This window comes from Chaetodon auriga, chromosome 5, assembly GCF_051107435.1.
Source record: "Chaetodon auriga isolate fChaAug3 chromosome 5, fChaAug3.hap1, whole genome shotgun sequence".
Taxonomy (NCBI): Eukaryota; Metazoa; Chordata; class Actinopteri; order Chaetodontiformes; family Chaetodontidae; genus Chaetodon; species Chaetodon auriga.
In genome coordinates, this window is record NC_135078.1 from 11,103,454 (window position 1) to 11,122,918 (window position 19,465).

Sequence of the window (19,465 nt, forward strand, 5' to 3'; positions counted from 1 at the left end):
TTGCTCTTAGAGCAAACAGGAACATTCTAACACAAGGATAAGCTCTTGAAATGTTATTGGTGGTTACATTTCTAACATCTGGATATTAACAATACCAATAATACACACATAAACACGCACTTTGACTGATCAGCTGTAAAGCGTGTCGTAAAATCAAATAATTAGGACCCAAGCACTGACCACTGCAAGGACCCCCACTGTATGCAAGAAATCATTATTCTTTCTTGGCCCCTACAGAATTTAAATGTAGAAGCCCACGTGGTACATTTAACTGAGATGTATGACATTTGGGAGGCACATGTAACATCTGGAGACTTAAAAAAAGTTTTGTTGAATCAGATACTTTAGCCTGTTATTAGCACAGTATTTGGAAGCTGGGTTGCTGCTCTTATTCTGAAAGACCGTGGAGTCTGGTGGGGAGTGGTTGTTCTCACCTTGTTGGGCAGGTCGAGGCTGCCTTTGGCACTGCAGATCGCCATGACGATGGGCAGGTTTCCGTCCTTACAGGCAATATGCAGCGGCATGTTGCCATGGCGATCCTGCTGGTCCAGGTGGCAGTGGTGTCTGAGGAGGGAACGGACGACTTCAACCTGACACCTCCGTACGGCGAGGTGGAGGGCTGTGTGGCCGTCCTGGAGAGACACACGATGTAAATGCTGTCAGCTAACTGACAGTTGGTGCTTTTCAACATGTTTCTGCGTCTGATCAGGTTGATGTGAAACTAACAGCAGGGCAAGCATAATGTGCACAAATGTAGACATTCAATCAGTCTGTGATGTGATGAACTGGCCTTTAATCAGAGGATTAAACTGTGCTCGCTTTCAGTCAGGATCAAGACTTCCTCTCCCGAATAAGGAACAGAAAATTCAAAACCTGTTCAGTGTAAGTTTACATTTGGTCAACTCATCTTTTCTTTGAATACAAAAATCAGTATTAAAACTGTGTTATTAAAACACTGTATTTTGTACTGAAAGTCAAACAAAAGTTATGTTACGCCAAAATAAATCTTCATTTATCCATTGATTCATCAAGTATAGTGCTACGCTGAAGCGTTCAGGGCTCATCACCTTGTCAGTCGTTTCTAGATCGGCCCTGTGCTCCACCAGGCACTCCACAATGTCCACAAAGCCCCGAGCAGATGCTGTGAGCAGCGGACTCTCCCCCTCGCGGTTCTTTGCGTCTACATGGCAGCCTGCCTGGCAGAGTGCTCGGGCTACTGCCGAGTATCCGTGCCATGCAGCACAATGCAGTGGGGTCTCCTGCTCCTGGAGAGGGAAGCGCAGAATGCAAAACAATTAAAAACCTGGGTCACTAGTGTCCATGTGCTTCATGCGTGTGCGAATGTGTTCATGCACTTGCCCTGTCAGCCAGGTCTGGGTTGGCCCGGATGCTGCACAGGTAGCTCACCACATCCACATTCCCATAGCGAGCTGCCACATGAAGTGCAGTCTCTCCTGACTGGAGGAGTCAACAAAGAGTTAAAGCAGTTAATTCAGCATCAACATCAGCAGTTCAATTATAAGACAGATGCTTTTGTAAGAATTACTTTCATGAGGAAAAATATTTTAAAGCAATGGCATCATATGATGACTCATAACATTGTCGTATGTTCAGTTATTTCAAGTGAAATGTCTATTCAGTTTAAGTCCTGCCATTTCCGCTGAGTTAGCAACGCTCCCACTTAAACAAGGCATTCAGATTTTACCGTCCTCTGTGTGTGGAGACGTCGGACTCATCAGAAATCGATCCATTACCTTTAACTTCATGGATGCTGTCAGAGCAGACGCACGTTAGCAGAGAAGCTGCTTATGTGAAAACGACACCCAAGATGCTGTGTTCACTTGTAGGTGGGAAAGTCAACGGCTTAAAATAGCATCAAATGGATTTATGTTGAGAAGCTTTACAGATCTAATTAATTAGGGGAATTACACAAAACACAGAAGACAAAAAAGATTCACCTTGTTGAAAAGATGTTGGAAAGGGCTTCCACTTTCTCATAAGACAATTATTTGGTTTCACACAGACACCCCAGCTTGTGATTTCAGGGTTATAGTGTAATAAAGTGGGATGAAACTTTAATGATCCTCGGAGAGGAACGAGATAATAATCAGGAAAGTGCCTGGAGTGCAGATTAGCTCTGATCTGGTGGAGGAGGACTCTGCTCTGTGTCAGTGTTCACAGACACAAGAGGACGCCACCAGCGGCTAAAATGACTTAAGAGATTGGAAAATGCTTTTGGGTTTTCATCTACCCGAGCAAGCTCTGCGATCGAGGACACACCAGCATCAAACGCGAACACACACACAGACACATCTTCCTCAGCAAGACCTGTTTCTATAGCAACAGCAAATAAGCCGATAAAATGCCAGAGTAACTGGTTTCAGGTTTTCTCCCCAGGTGCTCGCTGTGCCGACTATGAATGTGTGTGTGTGTGTGTATCCGGGCATTCTGGGTAATCAACGTAATGTTTCTCAAGAGGTCTGATGGGGGGAGTGCGTGAGTAATTGCTGAGAGATAACTGAGTGTGGTGAGTAGTAGTAAGTATGTGTGTGTATGGTTGACACACGCAGAGACAAGAGAAGAGGCACTTGATTCACCTTATCTTGGACATCCAGAGGGCAATCCTTTTCATGGAGGAATTTCAGGGTCTCTACATGGCCGTGTCTCGCTGCGTAGTAGATAGCGTTGGCTCCGCTCTGAAGGTTCAGGAGAGAAGAAAATTCCAGGATTTATCCCTGACCTTTACTGAAAAAACACGCTCTCTGGGACTGCGTCTGCAGCCAGATGATATGAACACATCCTTCTTAATGCTGCACAGCATGTTGCTGACAAATAACATGGAGCTATTTCGAGGACGTGCTAGCCTCCTGCCTCCCCAGTTTAAACTATTCTTAACAATGCAGAGCTGCACTAGCCAAACTGTTGCTGTTGAATGTCAGCTAACTGTAACTGGTTAAAGCTGAATATGCTAAAAAGCTGGTGACAACGTGTAATTTGCATACACAGATGTTTGTTACCCTGACTCACAATATCCCAAACAATTCCAGATGTACAGCAGGCAACACGTGTAAGATTACTGAGTTTAACACTGACCTGTTGACAGTTATTAACAGTTGGTACTTTATTTCACCTTTTGTGAAACAAGCAAAATCTAAGTAAGATGAAATATCTTCAATCAAGGCAATATATGCTTATTTTTTGTTTTATGTTAATATTTTATTACAATATCTTACTGAAATTGTGTTACGGTTCTGAGTAACTTAATACTTGAAATTAGAATTTCCACAATTATAAACCTGCTTCATCAACAGTGACGAGCACAAAACAGCAAGTACTTCAATTTTTCATATTCATTTGCGAAAAGGTTTCTTTAAAACATGTCAGTGTAGCACGTGCTACGCTCTACAGTAATCTGTGCGGTACAGAGAGCAGTGAGTCCACGGCTACATTTATTTATAGTGCAGATAGCTCCCGTCATAATCCAAATGACAGTCTTGTCACAGTCTTTTGCCTTCATTACTTCAGCTCTGACAGCTTTACTGCATGTCTATTAAATGCCACAGCTGGCTGTCAGAACCACACCGATTACACCAAACAGATGATCTTTACCTTGTCATGGGCCCGGATCTCTGCCCCTTTCCTCATCAGCACCTCAATGATCTGAATGTTGCCACAGCCGGCTGCAATCAGGAGGGGAGGAGTCCCGTGCTGCATTGTGTGCACACATAGTAATTTTTAGTTTTTAGCGACAGTGATGTGTTTATGTATCTTTCACCCGTGCTAAAGATAGAGCCGTGAAAGTCAATCTGACAGCACATAATCAGACATAAAGAATGTGGAGAAGTAGGCTGATTTTCACCTGCAGGTTGTTAGAAATGTTCAGGCAGTTTGGAAATGAAACTGGATGGACGGATCTCAGGTTTCAGACAGTGTGTGTGTGTCTTAGAGTGTGTGTGTGGTGATGGAAATACAAGCTGAGGTAAAAGAAAATGGGAAAGAGGATAGAAGAAAATGGCAAGATGACCTTTCAGGAACCAGTTCCTGCGCTGAAACACGGAACAAAGTCAGAAATCTGGCAATTACGAGCACCAACTCAGATTTTTTCTTTTGCCTCTATCAGGCTCTCGTCACAAACTGTGGTGCTATTCTCCTCATATTGCTTAATTCTCATTCTCCATCTCCTCTTTTCCTTTCATTTTTATCTTTTCCTCCACACTTCACTGAGTTTAATAACATCATATCCCCCATCGGCCATCAGCTGTCAACAAACGGCATCTCTTCTCTGTCGAAACAGCAACAGAATGAAGATGAGGGAGCTGTTCTGGATCTTCTCTGCACTCCATAACTCATTCATTCACACCATGTTTGCAACTGTGGACCATTTTTCATTGGCTTCATTTCTGTAATGTTCTTTTCTTTTTCTAAATGAAAGATGAAGTAAACAGGAACTGCCACGTTTGATTTTCACAAGATTTGATTTTCAGCCTCGATCTTGGTTTTTTGTTTCCATGTCATCCATTATTTTTTCATTTTATGACAGATACACGCAGATGACAAACTGTTACTTTCTGGCTGCTCAGAAGCAGCTTGCTTGCCTTTTAATGTACAGGAGGCTCTTCTGCTTAAGATGGGCAGAGCAAAGAGACTTGTGGCTCTTCAAAAGTTTTCATACCGCATTTGACTGAGATTTCCCAAAGTGAAAAACATGAAGACAGAACTGATTCAGGAGAAAAAGTTGGACTGGGACACCATTTTTCAGAGATATGAAAACCAGCGATTGTGTCATAGGAGTATGCTTAAACATGTAAATCTCTGTCTGGAGTTTTCTTTGGTTCTGTTTGTTTGGACTTGGGATTGAGAGGACGTAGAGTCTGGTGCACTAGTTGAAGCTTCAAATAAAATGGATCAAACAAATCAAACACACACACACACAAACAATCATCGCTTCATCTCTATGTTAAAACGCATCCACCCACAACAACCAAGCGGCTGTTTTCCCTGTCTGCCATCTTTGAAAATGAAGCACCGACTTAGAGCCACAAGCTACACAAAATCCATGTCTTCATCTCGTGATGAGGAGCTTCCATTCAGGCCCTAAAACAGGCAGTCAGACTTGCTGCAGGGTAGAGCACATGGACACCCTGACAAATGGTTACGAGACCCTTGACACTGGACTAATGTGTGTGTGTGTGTGTGTGTGTGTGTGTGTGTGTGTGTGTGGGAAAGTGGACTGCGCGGCAGACTTTTACAGACATGGTCACGGAGGATTGGATTTGTTAGAAAAATGGAATGGGAAACATTTCTGACATTTAAAATAACATAAAAAATGGATTAAAAGAACATAAACATATCGGTTTTATCACCTTGTTGGGTTGGTTGACGTCATAACTGTTCAAGGAGCCGAGCAGATGCTGCAGACCGGGCACGTTGTCGTCGTTTATGGCGTGGATGATGGCCTTCATCACAAAAGAGTCTTCTTCATCCTAGACAGCAGGGAAAGACAGTTCATCTTCTGTTGTTCACAGGATGATCTAACACTGTGAACATTAATCCTGTGAGTTCTTTCGATCACATGCCCCCTTAAGTCTCTCTTTCATCTTCCTCATGCATGAATACACACAGAAACAAACAGACTTTTTTTTTTCTTCTTTTTTTTGCATCTGCAGAGGTTCAAAATACATCAAGACTTTTTTTTCTATCAGAGACATGTGACCCAATAACCTTCAGCCGGGCGGCACAGAAATCAGCTGTGATGCTCTGCTGCACAAAGAGACGAGGAGGAGAAAGGCAGGGAGGTGAGGAGGAGAGGGAGGGAGGCAAGGCTGATGTGGCGGTTGTTTGGCCATGCGTGACACTCCAGCTACATTCCTCAACATAAACTCCCTGCTGTGGGAGCCATGACTAAACCACCCCAGAGAGCTGTAAACACCACGCAAATATGTACGAGCAGCAAACTGCCTGCTGGGAAATTGCTTTTGCCTTCTGAAAATTGTAATTCATGGAGAAGTTTTTCATCAATCTACCCTATTTTCTCTTTCATGGGTACTATTTCCAGTGAGGGCTCCAAGAAAAGAACACAGTGTGACACGTGGTCCTGGATAACAGTCTTCATGTTAAAAAGAATAACAAGGAAGGAAGTTGGCATGTGGAAAATGAAGATGTGGTCTTATGACTAAAAGTCAGGCAGATTCGGAAATGCAGGGTTGGCATTTGGAATTGTTACTGCTCTCCTCTCCCTCGAAAAGTTATTTTTGGAGCATTTTCTACAGGTGCCTGAACCTCATATGCTTGTTACCTTGGCAAGCTAACTATCCAAAAACTGTCCATCTGCTGGGGCATCTTTAGCCACAGTTATGCTTGTGTTTCTCTGTGACTTTCGTTTACTGTTAATTTAAAATTTGTTAAGGATTAGCTGATTAATTGATTAGTTGATTGACAAAAATAATTGCCAACAAGTGTGATAACAGATTCAAGTCATTTATCAAGCACAGATGATTTCAACTCTCTGCTCATTTTGTGTTTATTACAGCCACATTGGAGGAACAATAGCAAGAAATTACTACACTGCAGTTTGCAACATGAGATTAATTCCTTTCATATTGATTTTGACATGTTTCCTAAATCAAAACAAACACCATTCTTGTGTCCCATGAATAACACGGGCCCTCTAGGACTGTTGTTTGCCAATAGCAGATTAATTTTCCTGAAACGTGACTCTGCCGCCATTTGTGCTCTGCATGTGAGCAGAGCTCGCAAATCACTTTTGTGAAATGGGCCTCCGATTCACATCTCCGATTGGCTTCTTCTACACAGCAGCAGCAGTGAGGCCGGTGAGTACTGTAGCATTGAGAACCAGCTACCATAACAAACAGACAAAAAAACACGGTTTCAGAAACAGGGTTGAAATATTAAAACTGATGGCCATCATATAAAACTTTAGTATGATTAAATTATCCAGGTGACTCTCCCTGAAAATGATTGGCAGATTAATCAGTAACTAAAATGATCATTAGTTTCAGCCCTACTGCTAACACTTTCTCGGCTCTCACACCTCCTTCCCCAATTTATTTCCACCCTCTGACACTGAGCCTCTAACACAGAACACAAACAACTTCTTGGCTGAAAATTACAGAGGAGCGGCTGCACTAAACCCACCTCTGAGCAGAGTCTTTAAGCAAAGTACTTAACCCTGGAACTCCTCAGCCCATAAAGACAAAGATTTATTAGAAAGCTTTGACTGATAAACGTCAACAGCTGCTGCAGTTCTGTCCATGTATGACAGGGGGTGCAGCATTCTCAACAGGTTACGCTCTACCTGCCTGCTCACCTGGGAAGTGAGAAGTAGCTGCGTAATCCTTTGATGAGGCAACAGACCTGGCCTTGGCCTGCTGGCAATGCTTTGTAAATGATTAAGCCTCTCACTGAGGCTGCAGTGTTTACATCTCTCAGGCTTGTCGGTATTGACAGACATAACATAAAAGCTCTCTTATGTTGTCACTATTTGTGTACAAACCCACACAAACGGACCTGTACATTTGAACAGCTTCCTTTTCTGGAGACACATCTTTGTAAGCTCAACCGGGTTTTAAGGTTACACTGAAATTCCAACAATTCCACCAACACCTGACCTGTGGCACTCGGGGGAAATGAGGAACAGATCAATTACATGAAGGAGCTCAAGATTCTCAGAGAGATCGGCGAGTTAGAAATACCAGAGCTGTAACTGAGAGCTCGGGGTTCTAATAAGAAAATGCACTTCAATAAAAGCAATCTGAAACTCATTAAGATGCCAGTCTCCTGTCAATTAGGTTTATTTGGCTTGTATCAAAGATAGGAGAGGACTGCAGAGATAAAAGTAATGGTTCCCTTGTAGATAGTTGTAAATGTTTTACACAAGTGCAATTTACAGCCTTGACAGAGTTAATACCTTCAAACCCAATCAACTAGATGAATTTGGATTAAGATGTTGACTGTCCTGTGCTTCGATGTGTTTTTGCACTTGATCAGACGTCACATCTGCCAGTCTAAGCACAACACAGGAGCGGATCTCCAGGACTTACCAACGTGTCATCGCTGCGTGCCACGCTTATGTTGCTTCTGGACAGGAAGGAACGGGACAGGCGGTTGCATAAGGAGATAAGTCGGACGGATTGCTGAGAAAAGAGAAGAATGGCAGTTCATCAATGAGTAGAGCTAGAGCAAGTTAATGCCAAGTCATGCTGGGGGAACCATGAAGCGGCAGGCAGGTGCAGACCTAAAGAAAATGTCTGCTCTATTCAAATCCACTTCAGCTACTTAACTCATGGTAATTCAATACTTGATGACCCACTATCCCTCTGCTGAAGACAAAGTACAGACTTGGTGCACCAAAATCTACAACTCTTGTGATCCCTAAACTCGGCAGTGGCCGTTCTGTAACTGGCAAATAATATCAAATTTCACAAAGACACATTCTGTCAACGAGTTCAAAAAGAGCAAGTGCATTTATCAAACTCTACAGGGTGAACTGACGTCTGCTCAAGTCTAACTGCCTGTGGGATAACACCGAACTTCTGTCTATTTGTTTTACAATCTAAAATGTGTCCCTGATGGCAGTGTCTTAAGGCAGTCACAGAGGACTCTTTACAAACTTGTTCAGTATGGAGCTGTGCAAGGGATCTCTGTTTTTTCAACCATTTCAGCGCTGAGTTGAACAGCACCGTGCAATCAGTGCTTCTCATTTTGCCAAATGGATCTAAACCAGCAAATAAGTGGCGTTACAAACATACTTATTTGTATTCCTATAAAGAAAATAGACTTACAGATTTTATTGCACAGGGTCTTAGTCTTCAATTGGGCTCTATCTGGTTGCTCTTTTGGACTTAAAATAGACAGAATCTGACTTCGATTACAGCTGGATTTTACTTTTGCTCTTGAAAAGTATAGTGAGACATTTCATGAACTTGACAATCTCACTTTTCACAAACTATATTCACATCTACTGTCATGTTTTGCTGTCAGTTTTATATGTGTATAAATAAAACTAAAGTCAAATCAAGGTTACTGAAAAGCCAGAAGCTGCCAGGCTCTTTGTGATAGCCTGAGCAGAAGACAGAGACATGGCGTGACAGCACCACCAAACCACCACAGATAAACAATCCCGGCATTTCCTGCAGGCTGGGAGCAGTGCTGGGTCAGCTGTGACGAACCAAACCAGACAAGGAGACAACCACTACAGCAGCACTGGCAGTAAATCTGATGGTTATGGCAAGCCTGCAGCAGTTGTGATAACATCAGTGTACGATCTCTGAGGTGGTATTTTGCCAAGAAGCTGTGAAATGCAGTGTTTTGTGGATGTAATCAGTAACTGGCCGCATTTTGTTGGAACATGCAGAAATTTGTCATCCTGAAACTTGAAGTTTAGGTGCGTGAAAATAAGAGACAGTTTCAAAGAAAAGCATTTACCTTCCATTTTCTTCGAGCTGCAAACTTCTTGAACTTTTCCATGTTGACAGCCGACTCCTTTCTGCTCAGTGCTTGTTGAGTGTCTTTTGGCTAATTTCACATACAAAACATGTATTGATAAACAAATCTTGGCAAAGATACATTCAGTACAGAATCAATTAGTTAAGGCTTGGCAACATTCAGTTTATCAAACCAAACCATTTCAAATAGCAGCTACTGCCACAGAATAAAAAGGAAATATTTGAACTTACAAATGTAAATTCAAATTAAATAGAGTCCAACCTTGATCCAGGGGTGCTGGAGGCTGTCCTGAATGGTCATTCTCTTTCTGTGGACAGAAAATGTGTAAAGATTTTTTTTTTTTTAGATAGTGCTTTCTGGTGTGATGCAGCATTTTGATGTTCAAAGCAATGCAGGTATAAGCAGAGTTCACCTTTAAGCAAACTACAAATTAATGTCAATTATTTTTAATTTCAAGAGCAGAACATATGCCCTCATCCATAGGTGGGGTGTGAAATAAAAAAAATCCAATTAAAAGCACTCAAGTGGGCGGTTAGAAATAAATAAAGCCTTTCATAAATATGGGCTAGTAGATTTAAAAAAAATACACCAAGAAGCATCCACTAACTTGTCTTCGTCAAAGTGTCTTGAAACACAATCGTTATGTAGTGAAAAGTAACTGGAATTTGATTTTATATGCCACATCCCACGCATGGATGAGGACATATTTTTTCCCAATTTAAATCCTTTCTTTCCAAGAGCACTAGTGGTTGTAAAGGACACCAGAGGCACTACTGTTGGCACCATATCTGTAAAAATAGACGAGAGATTTAATTTATAAATGCAACCTCCTGACTGTGAGTCAGAGACATGGATTGCTGTCTACAGCCTGCAAAAAGCTGTGGATAAACTCAACGAGAGATTACACTAACACAGACAGCAAACACAGCTGTGTGCAGATGGATGGAAGAAAGAGTCTCTCCCATTTAGCTATAATGAAATGATGCTGATAGAGTTGTGAGATACTAATACTCTGTAGTCTCAGCCGTCTCATCTTGCTGTAAATTCGTCAAAATCCATCCCATTCCTTGAAAGAGTCAAGAATTATATGACTGTTCACCGAATGTATTTGGGTTCTGAACTTTTGGTTGGACATCTGAATACATCACCTTGTACTTTTCGAAGAAATAATTGGCGAATTAATTGATGATGAAAATAATTTTGGTCTCATTTAATATTAACATATCTTATCAATAAGCAGTCATTAGGAGGTTATGGGGAAAGCTCTTAATTAATGACGTAGCACTTGTAGAGTACGGTCATGCAATGACTCGTAAAGACACAATATGATACTAACATGTATGCTAATAAGCAACTAGTTATTTATGAATATGTGTACCTTAACATGTAGAGCTACCATAACTTTGTTAGTTAGTTGCTGGTCTTTAAAGGAACAGGTGTGGTTGAGAGAACAGATGCCACTTCCTTTAGTCCCTCACTGTCACATCCTAATCACAACTGCTGTTATCTTACAATGAAAACAAGAAGACATTGTTTTGAAATGTTTCATGTTCAACGTTAAGCCAGCATCACCATTAGGGAAACTCGCTCGGCCCAGTACACATATCACTTCCTCCTGTCTGTGTCTGCTCACTTCCACATCCCTGTTTCTAACTGAGGCTACTCTGTGCTCACACGCACCGGAGTCAAGGTAAAAACCCACAAATCTCCACTCTCCTGACAGAGGTAACAATGGACTTAAGGGGTGGCAGGGTGAGGAAATGTACCATGTGCACTGGTATAATGACAGTGAACAGTGACTATACTGGTGCACTCCAGACTCATGGTCAACATTATTAAACAGTGATGTGTGTCTCCTTCAAGGGAGTCTTCATTAATCTTTCTGCCAGCTGAGTGGATCCATGCCTGCTTACTCTGTAGATCAATTAAAAGCCGCTCCATTTTGATGCTCTCAGTCGGGGATTTCTAAAAGCCCCATTAGTTCCAGTTTGTAAAGTCAGTCTCCTCTTTATCCGCTGTCAGTCTGAGGCAACCTGTGCCTTTCCTTACTTTATCCTGTCTACGTGAAATTATCTACACACCTATAATTCTTCACCCCTGTCAGCCTACGTGCTCTGGCTCTATTGTTATGAAGGAACAGGAGAAAGAAAAAGAGTTTTGATGGTGTGAACTCTCTGTAAGTGTAGCTGCAGCCATTCGGTTGTTGCTAGAGCAACTTGGCAACGAGGGAGGGACTGTCACAGTTTTAAGGTACCATATCGTCTATAGTAACAAGGCAGTGTTATTAAAATACCCGTGGTGTTCTCGTTTGTCAAAATGACTGATTGGTTTACTCTTGTGCTTGATTAATCCATTATTTGACTGACAGAAAATGAATTGCCACCATTAGTGACAACTGATTGATCATTTAAGTCTTCTATCAAGCAAAACTCTGCAAAACTAGAGCACACACTACCACAAAACAATAAGATGCTGGATGCATAAAACAAAGACAATGCCAGAGCATTAGCAGAGCTCTGCCAAAGGCCTCTGCAATCGAAAGCTTAGTCAATAGATTGGCTGTTTGCAAAGGAGATAAATGTACAGAAATTTAGATTCTTATTTATTCAGTCAACAAAAATTTCAGCAGTCTTTGGAGGATTTGTTGGACAAAAACGATTTGAAGACTTCAACTTCAACTTCTACTCCCCTTCTCGTTTCCCACTATCCCTGTTCTCTTCTGCTCTGTCTAAAAAACAGAAGAAAAACTTATTCTTGCTGCTAACCACAATGCCCAATGGCTAGCCGTGGTCGCATGTTATTTAGCTAGCTGACACTGCGATAAACGACAGCTGTCTCCACAAGTGCTCTCAACTGACGATCCAAGTTTACAGACACACACAAGCCCGTGATTACATAAGTACGTTGACAAGTACTTCAGCAGCACTTCAACATCAACAATGGAGCTGCCACACTTGACTGTTTTGTCACTTGTACTATGAACATACAGTTAAAGAGCATGTGCATGATAGCTTCGGAGTCACTGCCTCAAGAGGATTTTTTAGATTCCTGACTCAGAACGAGGGATAGTACATACTTGGGGTCTTTGACGAGCAGCCTTGCTATGAAGTCTTTGGCCAGGATGCTGGTGTTGCTGAAAAACTCCTCGTCAAATGTGTAGTCCACAGCCGACACGTTGGCCAGAGTCTCCTGCTTGTTGTCACCCAGGAAGGGAGACGCACCGCTTAGACTGCAAGACGGGACACAGGTTAAGAAGAAGGTTAGACGCTGACTGCTGTTTAGCAGAGAGACATGAAGACAATACAGTCACACGCCCGTTTTGAAAATATAACGCACTAAAGGATCATTTGAATTGATGAATTTCTTTTTGATTGCATGTTAAACTTCACATTTATGCTTCAATCAACTCAACAAATTCAGGACCTCCAATCTAATCTGCTTTCACAACAGCAATCCCTTCTAATCATCGAAGCTGTCCCAGTGGGTCTTTTAATCAAAGGGAAATGGAATACACTGGATTTCAGCTCAAACACTAACTCAGCCACCACTGATTAGCTTTGGCCCTCCAAACCGAAACTGAGACCTTACTACTCGTTGATGTAGGGAATGCGATTACAGGGTCTCGTAGCAACTAATGGCGACTCATTAGTCAAGCCTTGCTATCAAACTGAAGTATTTGGTGTGTTAGTCAAACACTATCACGGGAAAGCCAGCTGGCCGGCTCTCAGTTCCACTGAATATGTAAAGGGTTTGAGTGGAGTGCAGGAATTTCAATGCACTTTCACACCTCTTAATTGAACACAGGCATAAAATAAGCGAGGGGATAATGTGCACCAGCTCGAGACAAAAGCATGTCTTAATGGACAAACCAAGACACAGTACGGCACACACAGGGGTGAGCAGTCATGCATGTTGATGAGGTCTCTCAGAGCTCAGGCAGTTAAACCAAACAACGCCACTGAAACCTCTCCAGCTCATCAGCACCAGCCGCTAATTAACATGCCAGCTGGGACAGACATAGAGGTGGTCCAGGTCAAGCTCAAGTTGAGCGGAAATGTATGAATTTATCGACTGTAGAAGGTGCAGCTGCTCGCAACAAACAAGTAATTAAGGCAATTCTTCACCGAGCCAGGCAGTAAATCCAGCAGGAAAGTGTTAAGCCAGGAAACGGTGGCCACATTTCATCCACTGTATTCCCAAAATGCTTCCCAAATGAGACTTAAAGGTGCAGTATGAACAATTTGTATGCTGAAACACTCTTCTTACAACCTATAACTAGGTTAAAATAAAGTCACATCACCACTGGCTGATTCACCGCATTTACCCAAATGGTTTCAGGTCACATTATCTCAGACAGGTGAAGTCTTTCAAGCTCTAAACAATGCAAACAATACAGCAGTATCTTTTGCCACTACGGTTTCCTAATGGTGCGTTTTGTGCAGCATTCATTACAGCGTAGAATTTGGCTCATTACTCATGCAGAATAGTCCCATTAAGAGTTTGGAGATGCTCCCAGAAATCACCCCAAATTGTATATTGAATTATTCCCAGACACTTTTTTCCCCTCGTGTTGTTTTTCACAATAGGAGGTGAGCAGTGTGGTGCACCTCAGTGCTGCTCGGCTGTGATAATAGGCAGTGAATGATCTATTTTCTACCTTTCCAGCCGGAGCTGTGACAGCTGTGTGGGTGGACGGCATGAACAAAGATCGTGTGCGTATATGTGTACAGTATGTATGCGTCCTCTATGTGTGTGCGTAAGAGCGTGTTCATGTAATGTTGAGAAGAACGGTGTATTTTCTATTGCAGAAATGTTTGCAGCCCCTTATTATGTAACAATGAAAGAACATTTGTGTTGGCAATAAACGTTACGTTCCCTATATGTACTTTGCTCTCTGCATGTCTGTGTGGGCAAATCCACCCAATGTGCGGTTTTGTGTGCAAATTTTGTGTTTGGCCTTGTGTAGGTGTCTCTCTGAAGGATAAAGGTTTGTGGGAGCTCAGAAAAAGCTCGTAGCTGGGTGTAAAGAGAGGAGGGCAGCATCATCAAGAGCACAGCAGTTGATCTGCGGGTCGCTGAGGGCATGAACTTTACTCTTTACACAATCATAGTTCAAGGAAAGCCAAAGGCTGTAGAAGATGAAGCTGGCTGTTTTAAAGATCAATTGGTTAACCGAATTATAGGCAGGTGAAACATTTTAACATCACTTATCATCACTTTCACTTTGAGACTTCTGTGTAACTGCCTGTCAAGTACTCTCACATGGCTATTGCAGATTTCATGAAACAGTGAGGTGCATCTATAAATTGTGGTCCAAAGGGAGAATATGTAATCAGGGCTTCTGTCCTGAGGTTACATGCCCTTCATTAACTGCACAACATGCTGACAAGACCAAAGAAGACTTATCAGACCTTGGACAAAGTTCAGAGTCAGCTAGCTACACTAGCCTCTAGCAGCCAAACACTGCATTATTAGTGCTCATTATTTTAGCTTTTTATTTAAAAATATTTACATTTCATGCCCATTTTTCTCTTCATTTTCAATTACAGGAAGAATTTTCACAGCTGTCACCGTTGCAAGACAAAACTAGTGTTGCAGTGGGAAATACAATGACTTTTAATGGCAAAAGTTTGAGCACCTTCAGTTCTTTAATCTATAACGATCGTTCATTATTTATTTGCTGATTATATTTTATATTAATGATCTGAATATGCAAAATAACAAAAGCTTTATAATAAATGTAGTTGAGCAAAAAGTACAATATTTCCCTGCGAAATGTAGTGAAGTATATATATATTCAACTAAAGTACCACTTTTAATGAGAAGCCAAAAGCAAGCAGAACAATATCTTTGGAAATAAAATGAAACACACTACGTTCACACAACTGCTGAAACAATATCATACTCATAAGCACTGAAAATACAGTGTTCATATGCTTGAGGGCCCTCGCTGTGCATTATTGATGACAAACAGCGACATTACAGAGAGGTCAAAGAGCAGCCAGAAACCTCGACTACCACTCTGACTGACTGTCATTCCAGCGAGTGACGAAGCCCTGGGGTTTGTGAATGTGAACACAAAGGTGAAGGAGCCTATTGTAAAAACCTGCCTTTAATCCATGTTTTTCACACAATTATCCATCATCACTGGTGTCATTTCAGATACTCACAGGATGTAGGTTATCACACCGACACTCCTGAGGAGAGGCAGGGACAAAGACAGACAGCGACAGAGATGTTTAACGTCAAACCATGAATCTCATCTCAGAACAGTTTGACAGCAGAGCATAATGCAAAACATAAGTTTACTTAACAGCAGATGCTCTTCAGAAATAAGAACCAATGCAAACAGCATATGTCCATAATGGTCATTGTGGAGCAGATAGTCTTTATTTACTCACCACATGTCTGCCTCCAGGCCCAAAGGCTCATAGTTGACTACTTCTGGAGCTGAAAACAGAAGATTATTACTATTCAGGTCAACATGCAAATGACACACATGCGCGCGTGCACACACACACACACACACACACACACACACACACACACACACACACACACACACACACACACGTTTACTTTTGATTTAACTGTCTCTGATTATTCTATTACTTCTTTTCTTCTTGCAAAGCGTTCTTAATCAGTTTTGCGTGAGTGTGTTACCTCATTCGGTTGGGTTAACAGATTTCTCGAGGTGTTGTTGTTTTATAAGGCACGGTTTTTTTTTTTAATCACACCTGCTAGAACTGTGATTATGTCTCTTGTTTTCTGTTGTCAGACGTGAGAATAATTAGCGGTTATCATCGGTACATTCATTTCTAATCAAATTTAGACAAAATAGGTGTGATATGAAGCACGGTTCTGTGGGAAGGAGGATGAAGTCCCCCTCAGACAAAATTTGACCCATTTTGCCCCTCTGACGTTTAATTTTCAAGTTCATCCATTTTGTCACTCCTATTATTTGTCTTATTTCTTTACATTTTGTCAAATCGGCACCATTAAAAGTCTGCTTAATTAGCAATTCCTCTTTGCAATGTTCTCATGGATTTACAGACCACTATCAGGGGAAACTGGAACATGGTGATTCTGAAAAGTAAATCTCATAAATCATAATTGCCAAGAATTTATGATGCATTTGTCCTCATCATTTTTTGTATCAATGAAGTTTGGATCCGTCAGCAAGGTTTTCCAGAATCAGTGATCCAAATCATGACTTTGGCTTTCTACCACTTGGTCTTTGGATCATTTAACTGCTGCCACACTGCTGAACTGGGAACAGGCTCTGGTTTTGGCCTGGATGACACTGTTTGTGGGCACTGGTGTCAGGCAGGGGGTACTGGAGTGTTGCCCTGGGCAAAGGGTAGGTGAGGGGAGATGGGATAGAGCCACTGATGTGTCTAAGAATGTGTGTGTGTGTGTGTGTGTGTCTTTGTGTTGGCAAGAAGCTCTAATAATCTCCAGTCTATTATCAGGTCTCTCTCATTTAGTTCCTATGGCACAGTTGGCACCTGCTCTCACAATCCACAACCTCTGGAATAAAGCCAAAAAACAGGGTGGTGTGTGTGTGTGTGTGTGTGTGTGTGTGTGTGTGTGTGTGTGTGTGCATGTACATTGGAGACAGGATGGAGGTATATTTGCACAAACTCATTGCAGCAGAAGCTACTGACCCAAACATCAAACTAGATGCAGAACAAGAATCTGAGAGAGGATGAAGAACATGATTCTTCAATGACACACATGCACACAGGCACGCACACACACAGAGATACTGACCTACAAATTCTGGAGTTCCAAAAATGTTTTTAAAATCATTGCCAAAATCTATCTTGTGGGCCAAGCCAAAGTCGATGATCTTGATGCGCGGGTGAGGCACTGAACGGTTCAGCAGCATGATGTTCTCCGGCTGGAGAGAAAGCAAAGGAGACACAGTTAAAAAGATAAGATGGAGAAAGAACGGGGAGACAGGGGAGACACACAGAGGCAGGGAGAAGCGGAGTGACTATTTGGACATTTTTCTAAACTCTGCTGACCCTTTCTTTCTTCAGGTGTCATGAGCATGCAGCCAAGTGTGCATCGTGATTTCAACGAGGAACAGATAGAACGATCACAGAGAAATTAAAGGATGAATGTTGAAAACTGTCCCCTAAATTATCAGTGTGGGACACAAACTAAGAGTAAACAAGGCAGTGAGCAGCAGAGTCAGACACAAAACCAGGAACAGGCTGGCAGGAAGTCGGCTCATCAGCCATGGAAATCCCATGCAAAACACGAGTAAAAACCTCTCGAGGAAGCAGTAGAAAGGAAAGGACGGCAAAGATGTGCTTTAACCAAAGCCAAACAACAGAAGCCGGACATTCCTAAGGATACAATGCCTCTTTTAGACGAAGCCATCTTCCCTCCAAACCTCATCCTTTCGGCACGACTATAAGCCGAGCTTGAGGATTTAGTCTGGGAAGGAACAAGAGCAGATTGGCTGTGGGCAGTAACAGGAGGCGCTGAGAAAATACAAACTACAGCTCAGCTCGCTGCTTTTGTTCTCTGCTCTGTAACCATTCATACGCTCAGGTCAATGCTGAAATGAAGGAGAATAATATCATGGGGCACAAACTCTTTCAGCTCTCTGTCTGCACAAAATGCAGAAAAGAAATTGCCAACTGCATTTCATGGTTCCAGCATGTGAAGATTTTGATTTTTGACTGTCAAGGCATGACTTTGAATTAAGTAAGCTAATGATATGTAATAGTTTTAACGGTCAGGGGACATTTTCCTGCACTGAGGACTTTTAATACTGTAAGTACATTTTCCTGATTATACTTGCTCTACATACTTTTACTTATTTAATATTATCAATGCATTGCTTTTATTTGTAACAAAATATCTTTATAGGATGGTAATACTTCCTCCAACATTGCTTAAATCATAAGAAAAGAGGGAATTTCACTGAAGTCACTTTCACTGTTTGATAAGCACAAACATGTTTCCCCACAGATCTCTCACCACACAATGAATATCACCACGATTAGAGCACTAATCTGAGTATTAGCAAACTATGATACAGTAGGGCATTGAAGTTTGGGGATTTTTACAAGCTGGGTCTTTCCAAGTGTTTTCCATTAAGAGAACAACTTCAAATCATTTGTTTATTTAGTTCAGATACAAATTGCATATAAGATGACTGGCGGTGAGTCAGACATCATTAGTGTGTCCTGCCCGACATAATAAGGTCTGAAGCATAATAAGTACATTGATTGGCAACATTACGGTCTGTGTAGAATTGATTTGACTCTAAAAAGAAAATACTTTGCTGAAAACTGTGTAGTGGCAATTTAAAGGGGCCAGAGAGAACATTTGAGAAGTTATTGTGTCTGACCCTGAATGTCACCTGCTGCTGCTGCCATGGCATTGTTATAGCTGCACAATATCCACACAAAAGTGAACTAAACTTGACAAAATGTCTTTCAAATGCTGTCAAACACAAGAGCAAAAGACAAGATGTTATCAGAATATGGGTGAGCATTTGGGTTGAGCAACTAGACAAATATATTGGCTCAGGTAAAATAGTACAAAATAGAAAACATTAGAATTGACATTTTGTGAGTTCATTCTGTGTATTTATTAGACTAAAAAAGCTCAGAGAGCTTGTGGAATATCAATAGGCTAGCAGCAGGTGACTGAACCTGGTTACTTTAAAGAACTGGCCTACCCCACCCCCTGTGTACCACATGGACACCTTAGCCAATACAGCTGCATTCGATGGTTGTTGGGCTGATGGCAAACTGGAAAATTTCAACATATCGCCCAACTCTAGTGAACATAGTGAATAAAGACAATGACCTTCCACTCTCTGGAGTAGAACACTGCAGTACTACAGAAAGTACTAAATAAATTCAGTCTTAATCGAAGCCACTGCTCATCAGTGAATAACAGCAGCTATAATGCAAAGCAAAGGCAGCAGCGTCTGGTAAAAGCTTCAGCACTGACCAGAAGTGGCTGGCTGGGC

General features: G+C 41.8%; 1 protein-coding gene across 1 annotated transcript in view; it reads right to left on the minus strand.

The window, feature by feature from the left end:
• Positions 1–19,465, minus strand: part of dapk1 (death-associated protein kinase 1) — a 69,161-nt gene that overhangs the window by 17,894 nt on the left and 31,802 nt on the right. Inside the window, exons 5-17 of the mRNA XM_076730028.1 lie at positions 17,239–17,368; positions 15,867–15,915; positions 15,636–15,662; positions 12,542–12,694; positions 9,727–9,772; positions 9,445–9,534; positions 8,061–8,153; positions 5,364–5,483; positions 3,610–3,708; positions 2,598–2,696; positions 1,360–1,458; positions 1,068–1,265; positions 435–632 (exon numbers count right to left, since the gene is read on the minus strand). Coding sequence (XP_076586143.1) covers positions 435–632; positions 1,068–1,265; positions 1,360–1,458; positions 2,598–2,696; positions 3,610–3,708; positions 5,364–5,483; positions 8,061–8,153; positions 9,445–9,534; positions 9,727–9,772; positions 12,542–12,694; positions 15,636–15,662; positions 15,867–15,915; positions 17,239–17,368 — 1,401 coding nt within the window. The remainder of the gene's footprint in view (positions 1–434; positions 633–1,067; positions 1,266–1,359; positions 1,459–2,597; positions 2,697–3,609; positions 3,709–5,363; positions 5,484–8,060; positions 8,154–9,444; positions 9,535–9,726; positions 9,773–12,541; positions 12,695–15,635; positions 15,663–15,866; positions 15,916–17,238; positions 17,369–19,465) is intronic.